The 12,048-nt window shown below is 36.4% G+C and overlaps 1 protein-coding gene across 2 annotated transcripts in view; it reads right to left on the reverse strand.

The window, feature by feature from the left end:
* Positions 1–12,048, reverse strand: part of LOC131938308 (sushi, von Willebrand factor type A, EGF and pentraxin domain-containing protein 1) — a 36,425-nt gene that overhangs the window by 3,247 nt on the left and 21,130 nt on the right. Inside the window, exons 17-25 of one of the 2 annotated variants that reach the window (XM_059296310.1) lie at positions 9,796–10,008; positions 8,985–9,215; positions 7,562–7,675; positions 6,760–6,891; positions 5,971–6,206; positions 5,539–5,725; positions 4,740–4,964; positions 1,830–2,054; positions 328–981 (exon numbers count right to left, since the gene is read on the reverse strand). In XM_059296310.1, coding sequence (XP_059152293.1) covers positions 328–981; positions 1,830–2,054; positions 4,740–4,964; positions 5,539–5,725; positions 5,971–6,206; positions 6,760–6,891; positions 7,562–7,675; positions 8,985–9,215; positions 9,796–10,008 — 2,217 coding nt within the window. The remainder of the gene's footprint in view (positions 1–327; positions 982–1,829; positions 2,055–4,739; positions 4,965–5,538; positions 5,726–5,970; positions 6,207–6,759; positions 6,892–7,561; positions 7,676–8,984; positions 9,216–9,795; positions 10,009–12,048) is intronic. The other variant, XM_059296311.1, reaches the window with a different exon arrangement.

Raw genomic sequence — 12,048 nt, forward strand, 5'->3', positions numbered from 1 at the left:
CTTAGAACAAAATAATTTATTACCTAATGATAAACTTAGAATAAAATAATTTATTACCTAATGATAAACTTAGAACAAAATAATTTATTACCAAATGATAAACTTAGAACAAAATAATTTATTACCTAACAATAAACTTAGAATAAAATAATTTATTACCTAATGATAAACAGAATAAAATAATTTATTACCTAATGATAAACTTAGAATAAAATAATTTATTACCTAATGATAAACTTAAAACAAAATAATTTATTATCAAATGATAAACTTAGAATAAAATAATTGATTACCAAATGACAAACTTAGAACAAAATAATTTATTACCCAATGACTGAGTCGAATTGTCTGGGACCCAGGGGGTGCAGCCTCCTGTTAAACACTCACAGCTGTAGGTCATGTTGACATATGAAACACACTGTGTTGTGTTGGGGCAGGGGGCGGAGTCACAAGGGTCAAGCAGCCCACAGTTTTCATCCAGCTTGACCCCTGGCCTGTCAGGACACAGACAGGCATACCCACGGGGGCTACCCCCCACAGGGACGCAGGTTCCTCCATACAGGCAAGGCTGCAGGTGGCAGGATGGTTCCATCCTGACGTCACACAACCTCCCCATCCAGCCGTCAGTACAGCGACAAAAGTGTGTGCTGTTTGCTCCACGTGGATGGCTGGCCACACAACTTCCTCCGTTAGCGCACACGTTCTCGTCACACCAGCCCAGCCCCACCTCACACAGCCGCCCTGAGTACCCAGCAGGACAGAAGCAGGAGAACATCATGTCCCCCTCACTCTCCCCCTCCACACACAGGCCCTGGTTCTGGCAGGGGTTGGGCAGGCAGGCTGAAGCAGGACGCTCACACAGGGGTCCCATGCCTGGTGTCTGGCACTGGCAGGTGAAGTAGTTTTCTCCTGGAATACACACCCCATTGTTTTGGCAGGGTGAAGACAGGCATTGGTTGATCAGTATATCACAGTAAAAACCTGCAACAGTGACAATAATATTGGCATGTAGTAACATATCTGATACTGACACAGGTGATGAATTCTGAGATGACACATGATAACATATCTGATGACTCATGTATGGACACATCTATCAAAACATCAAATTAAAATTCAGATAGGAACTGTACAGTTGGTTGTTAATGGCCACAGGATGTTTCAGAGATATTGTATCTGGTAGAAAAATTGATACATCCATACAAACAGACTATGTGCACAAAACAAAACAGCTTTTTAAATACAGTGGAATCACAGGGTTGACTACCAATATATGAACCCTGTTGACCCCCCAACATATGAACCCAAGAACACTAATCCTAATCTGTTGACTACCAATATATGAACCCTGTTGACCCCCCAACATATGAACCCAAGAACACTAATCCTAATCTGTTGACTACCAATATATGAACCCTGTTGACCCCCCAACATATGAACCCAAGAACACTAATCCTAATCTGTTGACTACCAATATATGAACCCTGTTGACCCCCCAACATATGAACCCAAGAACACTAATCCTAATCTGTTGACTACCAATATATGAACCCTGTTGACCCCCCAACATATGAACCCAAGAACACTAATCCTAATCTGTTGACTACCAATATATGAACCCTGTTGACCCCCAACATATGAACCCAAGAACACTAATCCTAATCTGTTGACTACCAATATATGAACCCTGTTGACCCCCCAACATATGAACCCACGAACACTAATCCTAACCTGTTGCCCCCCAACATATGAACCCACGAACACTAATCCTAATCTGTTGTCCATATGAACCCAAGAACACTAAACCTAACCTCTGCCCCCAACCTTACCTGTATATCCAGCATGACAAAGACAATAGTTGTCAAAAGTCTCCAGCCCGTCCACACACATGCCATTGACACAGGGGTCATCCTCACACTCATCCGCCCTCTCAGTGCACGAGTCCCCAGTGAAGCCGTGAGCGCACCTGTCACAGGTGTAGTTACCCACCAGGTCAGTGCACTCTCTGTTGGCGGCACACGGAAACTCAGAGGGGAACCAGCATTCATTGACATCTGCGGAAATAGTGACATCTGTTAGTGACATCTGCAGAAATAGTGACATCTTTTAGTGACATCTGCAGAAATAGTGACATCTTTTAGTGACATCTGCAGAAAAAGTGACATCTTTTAGTGACATCTGCAGAAAAAGTGACATCTTTTAGTGACATCTGCAGAAATAGTGACATCTTTTAGTGACATCTGCAGAAATAGTGACATCTTTTATTGAGACCTAGCAAAAGTGACATGTTTTGTATTGACATCTGAAGAAACAATGGACTCTTAATTCTTGAAAGCTGGGAAAACAGTAGATTTCATTGAGTGAGGATACAGTGGATTTATTTTTAGACACCTGCTGTAATAGTGAGAAATATTGTTGTTGACAACTGCATAAATTTGACTGGCTCATAAAATTCAATTTACACAAGACTTGGGTAAAAGTTCTTCTCTGTGTAGAGTATGTATGCAAACCTAACACTTGAAAAGTTCTTCTCTATGTAGAGTATGTATGCAAACCTAACACTTGAAAAGTTCTTATCTATGTAGAGTATGTATGCAAACCTAACACTTGAAAAGTTCTTCTCTGTGTAGAGTATGTATGCAAACCTAACACTTGAAAAGTTCTTCTCTATGTAGAGTATGTATGCAAACCTAACACTTGAAACGTTCTTATCTATGTAGAGTATGTATGCAAACCTAACACTTGAAAAGTTCTTCTCTATGTAGAGTATGTATGCAAACCTAACACTTGAAAAGTTCTTCTCTGTGTAGAGTATGTATGCAAACCTAACACTTGAAAAGTTCTTATCCTATGTAGAGTATGTATGCAAACCTAACACTTGAAAAGTTCTTCTCTGTGTAGAGTATGTATGCAAACCTAACACTTGAAAAGTTCTTATCCTATGTAGAGTATGTATGCAAACCTAACACTTGAAAAGTTTTTCTCTATGTAGAGGATGTATGCAAACCTAACACTTGAAAAGTTTTTCTCTATGTAGAGTATGTATGCAAACCTAACACTTGAAAAGTTCTTATCTATGTAGAGTATGTATGCAAACCTAACACTTGAAAAGTTCTTCTCTATGTAGAGTATGTATTCAAACCTAACACTTGAAAAGTTCTTCTCTATGTAGAGTATGTATGCAAACCTAACACTTGAAAAGTTCTTCTCTATGTAGAGTATGTATTCAAACCTAACACTTGAAAAGTTCTTATCTATGTAGAGTATGTATGCAAACCTAACACTTGAAAAGTTCTTCTCTATGTAGAGTATGTATTCAAACCTAACACTTGAAAAGTTCTTCTCTATGTAGAGTATGTATGCAAACCTAACACTTGAAAAGTTTTTCTCTATGTAGAGTATGTATGCAAACCTAACACTTGAAAAGTTCTTATCTATGTAGAGTATGTATGCAAACCTAACACTTGAAAAGTTCTTCTCTATGTAGAGTATGTATTCAAACCTAACACTTGAAAAGTTCTTCTCTATGTAGAGTATGTATGCAAACCTAACACTTGAAAAGTTCTTCTCTATGTAGAGTATGTATTCAAACCTAACACTTGAAAAGTTCTTATCTATGTAGAGTATGTATGCAAACCTAACACTTGAAAAGTTCTTCTCTATGTAGAGTATGTATTCAAACCTAACACTTGAAAAGTTCTTCTCTATGTAGAGTATGTATGCAAACCTAACACTTGAAAAGTTCTTCTCTATGTAGAGTATGTATTCAAACCTAACACTTGAAAAGTTCTTCTCTATGTAGAGTATGTATGCAAACCTAACACTTGAAAAGTTCTTCTCTATGTAGAGTATGTATGCAAACCTAACACTTGAAAAGTTCTTCTCTATGTAGAGTATGTATGCAAACCTAACACTTGAAAAGTTCTTCTCTATGTAGAGTATGTATTCAAACCTAACACTTGAAAAGTTCTTCTCTATGTAGAGTATGTATGCAAACCTAACACTTGAAAAGTTCTTCTCTATGTAGAGTATGTATTCAAACCTAACACTTGAAAAGTTCTTCTCTATGTAGAGTATGTATGCAAACCTAACACTTGAAAAGTTCTTCTCTATGTAGAGTATGTATTCAAACCTAACACTTGAAAAGTTCTTCTCTATGTAGAGTATGTATGCAAACCTAACACTTGAAAAGTTCTAATCTATGTAGAGTATGTATTCAAACCTAACACTTGAAAAGGAAATGTGAAATAACATTTTCCTGTTTTTGTGACATTGCATGGGCATCAATAGTTTGGTCAGTCAGTTTCATACTTCACAACTAAAGTCAGGTACCCATTACAACTGAGTGGACTCAGGCTCATTCTATGGGTGCAAGCACAGGTGCCTAACTCCATAAAGTTGGGTTAAGATTGGTGCTAAAAACTCCACATAACTTATTTAAACTCCATGCATGAAGAGTATGTTAAGTAGACAAGTTGATTTATATGTGTTTGTTATGTAAGAATGGAAATAAAAATGATTTTGTTTAAATTGAATTTGTGTTGTAAAACAAGTATTAAAATACACGAGATTCGTTTTGTAGAAGGATCAAGTTTAAAATGTATGGGGTTTGTTTATATTGGATAGTCTTTGTTTGACATAAAGATTTCACTTATTTATGATTGTATTACAGAAATTTTTCAACTCTTCCATTCTGAAAATGTTAATTCTCTGTCAAAGTTGGGAAGAAAATAGTTTACCCAAGCACTTGCTGTATTCCTCCATAATGACAGCACCTTTGACAAAGTGTGGAACATCCATCCAACATATGATGTCACCACACGCAGGCTCACAGGCGCTCTGATTGGCTAGAATCTTCAGCTGTGGAGGTGTGAAGATTCTGCTGAAAATGTTGAACACACTGATCTCCCCTGAGTAAACATTCCATAGAGAAGAAACTTCAGCATGAAATGGATTCTCTTGTCCTGGGACAAATAAAAACATTTTGTAATGTTAAAAAAAACCACTCTAAAAAAAATTCCACCTAAAACCTAATAGTACCAAATGTTTAATAAAGTAATAATACATTGATTTGTAAGTTGAAAAATATGCCTAATACCAACAGAAAAAAAAACATGAAATGACTTCTAGAAAAAAACAAAAAATATCTAATTTTTAACAGTGTTGTTACAATCATAACTTAAACATTAGCTCTACACTTTCTAGCTTGCCATGAAAGATGGCCTACACCATGAAAGCAGAGTTTCTTCCAGGCATCTCGTCGGGGGGGGGGGGGGGGGGAGGAGGCTTTGTCCCGCCCCCGAAAAAATTCTACCGCCCCCCCCCCCCCAAACGAAATGAAATTTATATAATTTATATAGAAAATATATGCTTTTAACAGTGTCCGCCCCTTGAAGAAAGTCTACCGCCCCCCCCCCCCACCCCCCGAAAATTTCAAGTGCCCCCCCCCCCCCCCCGGAGAAAAAAGTAGGGAAGAAACACTGCATGAAAGATGGCCTACGCCATGAAAGATAGCCTAAGCTATGAAAGATGGCCTACCAATGACAACTTTAACATTAGTGGATATGTTAAGCCCTGATGTTTCTACGTTGCCATGGGAGACGACGGATCCGTTGACGGCAACCTGCCAGTGGCCACCCTGGGCCTGCCACAGGAAACACAAATGTGTCCACACATAGGGGGGTAGGGTGGCATCTGTTTCCATGGTAACGTCAAAGATGCTGACCTAACAACAAACAGAATCAAATATTGACATGGCAGAGGCTGACCTAGGTAATCCACAGAAACATGGTTATTCTTTGAATAGTTTCTTTCACTTCTCTCTTAACATTCATTCCACCATCATCACAACAAACTTTTTCACTTTAAATGTGTTCACAAGATATATACACTTTTATCTAAGCAATAGTATTTCTCCTGAACAACCATTGCTCACATTATTGAATACAAAAAGTTACATCTTGAGCTTACTATGAGTTTGTCTGTATGTCTGAGAGAAAATGTAACCAAATATGGGGAATCCTCCGTGCCATTCTTTAAGCTGGAGGTGAAGGCCACAAGGGTGGAGTACGTAGCCAGGGTGTCAGGACGGAACCACCCACAGAGGGTGAAGTTGGGCACACCCCTCATGTAGATCTCAGGGAAGACTGCATACAACCCTGCAGGGGACTGGCCATTAAATTTCAGGTCAAAACTGGCTGTTGAATCTGAACAGGGAGAAGGTAAAAAAATATAAAACGACTATATCTGAATGCATTCATTTCTTTTAATCAAATCATCAGGTGACCTTAGTTTTGTTTACTGGATAAAAATATCTTTAAATTTTTATAATAATTTATCACCCACTAAATTTTTGTTGAATTTTTTTTTTGGTCTATTTTAAAAGAATGGTTTTGGCACCCACTGAAATCTATTTTATCCCTTTGTTTTTAGCACCCACTAAAATTTATTTTATCCCAAAGCTTTTAGCACCCACTAAAATCTATTTTATCCCAAAGGTTTTAGCACCCACTAAAATCTATTTTATCCCAAAGGTTTTAGCACCCACTAAAATCTATTTTATCCCAAAAGTTTTAGCACCCACTAAAATCTATTTATCCCAAAAGTTTTAGCACCCACTAAAATCTATTTATCCCAAAAGTTTTAGCACCCACTAAAATCTATTTATCCCAAAAGTTTTAGCACCCACTAAATCTATTTTATCCCAAAAGTTTTAGCACCCACTAAAATATATTTTATCCCAAAAGTTTTAGCACCCACTGTATTGACAGAGTGGTCCATTGAGCCCATCAGGACAAACACACTTAAACATGTCCTCCATCTGCAGACAGGTGGCGCCCCCAGCACATGGTGAGCTGGAGCAGGGATCTATTGGAATCTCACAGAATGTTCCTGAAATAGCACATTCTTTTATCATATGACGGGAGACAACTTTGATGGATTTCTACTTTTTATAAATTAATATTCTTAACTATTTTAAAATGGATTAAATGATGAAAATAGGAAAAATTTAAGCCCTAATTGTAAAGAGTGTTTACTCAAATAAAAAAATGATATTTTAATGGGAAAAGTTTAAAGTAATGAAATAATTTTCAAACTGGATTAATTGAGATTTTTTGTAAAAAAAAAAGTTTTAAACATTAAAGAAAACAAAATCTAAAGTGCAAACCTACAAACTAGTGCAGCTTTTAGGAAAAAAAAATCTAAAGTGGAAAAACTACAAAATCAGCATCTTTAAGGAAAATGAAATCTAAAGTGAAAAACTACAAAATAGTGCAGCTTTAAGGAAAACAAAATATGATGTGCAAAACTACAAAATAGTGCAGCTATAAGGAAAACAAAATCTGATGTGCAAAACTACAAAATAGTGCAGCTTTAAGGAAAACAACATGTAAGAGCAGAGCCATCAAACATTTACTGAAAAGTCAAATAGCTTATTACTAGGGTTTGAAATAATTGTGACTATTTATGAAACATTCAGTGCAAGGTTGATTCAGTGATCTTTGGGTGGTTAAAGGCTAAAGGAAGGAACAGAGGATGAAACAAGGGTAAGACAAATTACCTGAGTAGCCAGGTATGCATAGGCACAAGAAAGTTCCAGGTGTAGAGGTGCAGGTGTAAGCATTGACACACGGGTAGGAGGAGCAGAGATCCCAGGTGGAGTTGCAAGTAGGACCTAAAATAGTCAGGTCAATGAAATGTTAGGACAACTTTTATAAACTAGGTCAGTGAAATGTTAGGACAACTTTTATAAACTAGGTCCGTGAAATGTTAGGACAAATTTTATAAACTAGGTCAGTGAAATGTTAGGACAACTTTTATAAACTAGGTCATTGAAATGTTAGGGCAACTTTTATAAACTAGGTCATTGAAATGTTAGGACAACTTTTATAAACTAGGTCATTGAAATGTTAGGACAACTTTTATAAACTAGGTCATTGAAATGTTAGGACAACTTTTATAAACTAGGTCATTGAAATGTTAGGACAACTTTTATAAACTAGGTCAGTGAAATGTTAGGACAACTTTTATAAACTAGAAACCAACACCTGACAGAAGGGATAGGCAACTTATGTGAACTAGAAATTATAGCCTGATTGAAAGGCTAGGGTAAGCTATGTGTACTAGAAATTGTCACCTGATTGAAGAGATAGGACAATTAGCATAACCTAGCCTGTAGATGATTGAAAAAAGCCTAATTGTTCTTCAAGAAAAAGTTAATAAACATCTGAACATAGGCTGCCACTGAGTTTTCACAAGATATTTTAAACCAATCACCAACAAATAATGGAACTCTAACAAGAAGAGTAGTTCTATTCAAAGACTGTGTGTCGAATTTGAGAAATCTGAACATAGGCTGCCACTGAGTTTTCACAATCACCAACACTAAAGGGAACTCTAGCAACAGCAGTTGTGTTCAAACACTGAGTAGCAAGTTTGAGACCTGCCACCAACACTAAAGGGAAATCTAACAAGAGCAGTTGTATTCAAAGACTGAGTAGCAAACTTGAGACCAGCCATCAACATGCAGCTCTCTCTGATTTCCTGTTGTGAATTACCCAGGTTTTTAGGTGATGGCTTACATTCTTCATGTCATCAAGAAGCATATTGTAACTAGATGATTAACTTTCTACGAACCAACGTTTTGTTTTTATTGAGATAAAATTATGTCCAGAATATGTTCACCCAAAAGTAAATTCATTTTAACCTGCTAGAAAATATGCCCCAACCCCCACTCTCATTGAATTAATAAATGTATTTAAGAGCTTTTCACAACAATAAAAAAGACCAAAATGAAAACTTTTGTAATTGAAATTCATGATGTGTTTTTCACACAACCATCATTTTATTAGGTGAGTTTTGTAAGAATAACATAATTAACTTAGTCTTTTTGTCATGAATAGCTGTCTGCTCTGGAACTTTAAGCTGGACTGGCTTCCATGCCCACTAGTTAATTAGTTAATTTTAATTAGCAATCAACTGACCTGCAAATCCTTTTTGGCAAACACAAGAAGTCTCTGTGTTGTCAAGGTTAGTGTGACACTCTCCGTTGACACACGTGTTCTCATGACACAGTGACACGGCGGTCTCACAGTTGGCACCTGTGTAGCCCAGCCTGCAGTAGCACCTGTAGCCGTTACTCTGGTCCAGACAGGAGCCACCATTCACACAGGGCTCTGGCATACACTCGTCCACGTTCATCTCACAGTACTGACCTACAAGGAGGGCACAGAAAAAATGGTATAAAAAGTGCCATGAATAAAATAATAATAAAATAATTGTTGCTTATCTTTTTTCACAATAATATATATTATATTTATAATTGCTACTTTTGTAGAAATTTAAATGGATAACATTGCTTATTTGCATTGTAGTTTATTAATTATAAAGTTATCATCACTTGTTCCCAACAACATGTTATATAAGTATGTATACCTTTCTATATCAAATGTTATATTTTAATGTTAGTTATACAAGTAGGAGTATGGAGTAAAACAGTTTACCATAGCAGTATAAAAGTGTTTGATGTTTAACTACTGCAAGATTTTATTTTTTACCATTTTCAGGAGAAAAAAAGTAATACAATAAAACAAGTTCATATTTGGCTAACTAATACTATCAAATTTAAAAAATCACATCTAAATTTTTAAACATGAATTTGACTATAAAATTTAGAAAATCAAATGTAAATTTTCAAACATGATTTTTGTTTACATTTTTTTTTTATCAGTAAGTGATTTCAATGCATTTTAATCAATACAGTAGTTAAAGCAGCAGAACATTGCAAGCACCCACCTGTGAATCCTGGTTGGCAGGTACAGGTAAACTGGTTGACACCCTCGACACATAAGCCGTCATTCTGGCAAATGTTGGGGATACAGTCTTGTACGTCACTCTCACAGCTGTCCCCCGTATAGCCAGGTGCACACAGACAGGTGGCCCAATTGTTAGACATCACACAGGTGCCATTGTTCTCACACCTGACATCAGTACAGGCATTCTCTGGGACTGGAAGGTTAGGACATAAGTCATGTAGGATAGGACAAAAGTCATGTGGGATAGGACAAAAGTCATGTAGGACAAAAGTCATGTGGGATAGGACACAAGTCATGCAAGATAGGACATAAGTCATCTAGGATAGGACATAAGTCATGTAGGATAGGACATAAGTCATGTAGGATAGGACATAAGTCATGTAGGGTAGGACAAAGTCATGCAGGATAGGACATAAGTCACGCAAGATAAGACAAAAGTCACATGGGATAAGACACAAGTCATGTAGGGTAGGACAAAAGTCATATAGGATAGGACATAAGTCATGCAAGATAGGACACAAGTCATGTAGGGTAGGACATAAGTCATGTAGGATAGGACAAAAGTCATGTGGGATAGGACAAAAGTCATGTAGGATAGGACAAAAGTCATGTAGGATAGGACACAAGTCATGTAGGACAAAAGTCATGTAGGATAGCACAAAAATCACATGGGAAAGGACACAAGTCAAACAGGATAGAATATAAGGATACAATAGAACAAAAGTCACACAGGATAGAACATAAGTCAGGTACAATAAAACAAAAGTCATGCAGGATAGAGCGTATGTCACACAGGATAGAACACAAGTCAGACAGAATATAAAATAAGTCAGGCAGTATAGAACATTAGTCAGGTAAAATAAAACACTAGTCAAGTAGGATAGAACATTAGTCAGGTAAATGAAACACTAGTCAAGTAGGATAGAACATTAGTCAGGTAAAATAAAACACTAGTCAAGTAGGATAAAACAAAAGTCAAGCAAGATAGAACACATGTAATGCAGGATAGAACAACATTCACGCAGGTACGATAAAACAAAAAGTCACAAACTAGCTTTCATGTTATGATGAATCTAGATGTAGGCCTATTCCTTATTATAAAGTTATGATTTTATGGCAATGTGTTTAAAAAATGTAAAATATAATTTATTTGCTCTGGTTATTCATTAAAAAGTAAATATTTGGAATTTTCTGTGTAAAACGTGTGTCACTAATATCCAGTATCAATGTGAAAGATAATCAAAATACTTTTACATCATTTTGTATAAGATAACTTGATACTAAAGTAACAGTGCATGTAGCATATGAATACAATAGGAAATGCTTTAGTAACAGTGCATGTAGCATACGAATACAATAGGAAATGCTTTGGCAACAGTACATGTAGCATACGAATACAATAGGAAATGCTTTAGTAACAGTACATGTAGCATACCAATACAATAGGAAATGCTTTAGCAACAGTGGATGTAGCATACCAATACAATAGGAAATGCTTTAGTAACAGTACATGTAGCATACGAATACAATAGGAAATGCTTTAGCAACAGTGGATGTAGCATACCAATACAATAGGAAATGCTTTAGCAACAGTGGATGTAGCATACCAATACAATAGGAAATGCTTTAGTAACAGTACATGTAGCATACGAAACAATAGGAAATGCTTTAGTAACAGTGCATTGCATACACGATATAAGTAGACATCAAAACCAAATTTTACAAAAGTTTGTACTAATTCCTTCAATTCCAGTTTGTAAGCGTAATCACATTCTATTGAAATTGTTGCTAAGTCCACATTATGACATAGCCCCTTCCCCCCACCTTAGAAAATGTCAAGTGCCCCCCCCCCCCCCCCCCCCCCACCCTCAAAAGGTGCAAAAGTTTGAAATTAATGTAAACTTGAGCAATGAATTATTTCCCATTTTTAAAATCCAAACACCAAAATTTCATACAAGGGAAATAACTTTCACAAGAATAGCTAAATTAACCAAGTGTAACTAACAAGCTTGAAAAACACAATAAAACGCTTTAAATTTCAGTACGTAATAATTATAACAAATCTTTTATATTACCTATGTAATTGTGTCAACAGAATATATTTTACGAATTGACTACTTAACTGTAGGTTTTGTTTGAAAGTCTAAACACGGTAGGTTTATTGCAACATACTTCTAGTCAATTTTGATGACATTCTGTTAAATGCATTACAGCAAGGGTTCTAGTGGCTGTT

The sequence above is a fragment of the Physella acuta genome, unplaced genomic scaffold (genome assembly GCF_028476545.2).
Source record: "Physella acuta isolate Inbredline_101_S28 unplaced genomic scaffold, ASM2847654v3 ptg000241l, whole genome shotgun sequence".
In the NCBI taxonomy this organism is placed as follows: domain Eukaryota; kingdom Metazoa; phylum Mollusca; class Gastropoda; family Physidae; genus Physella; species Physella acuta.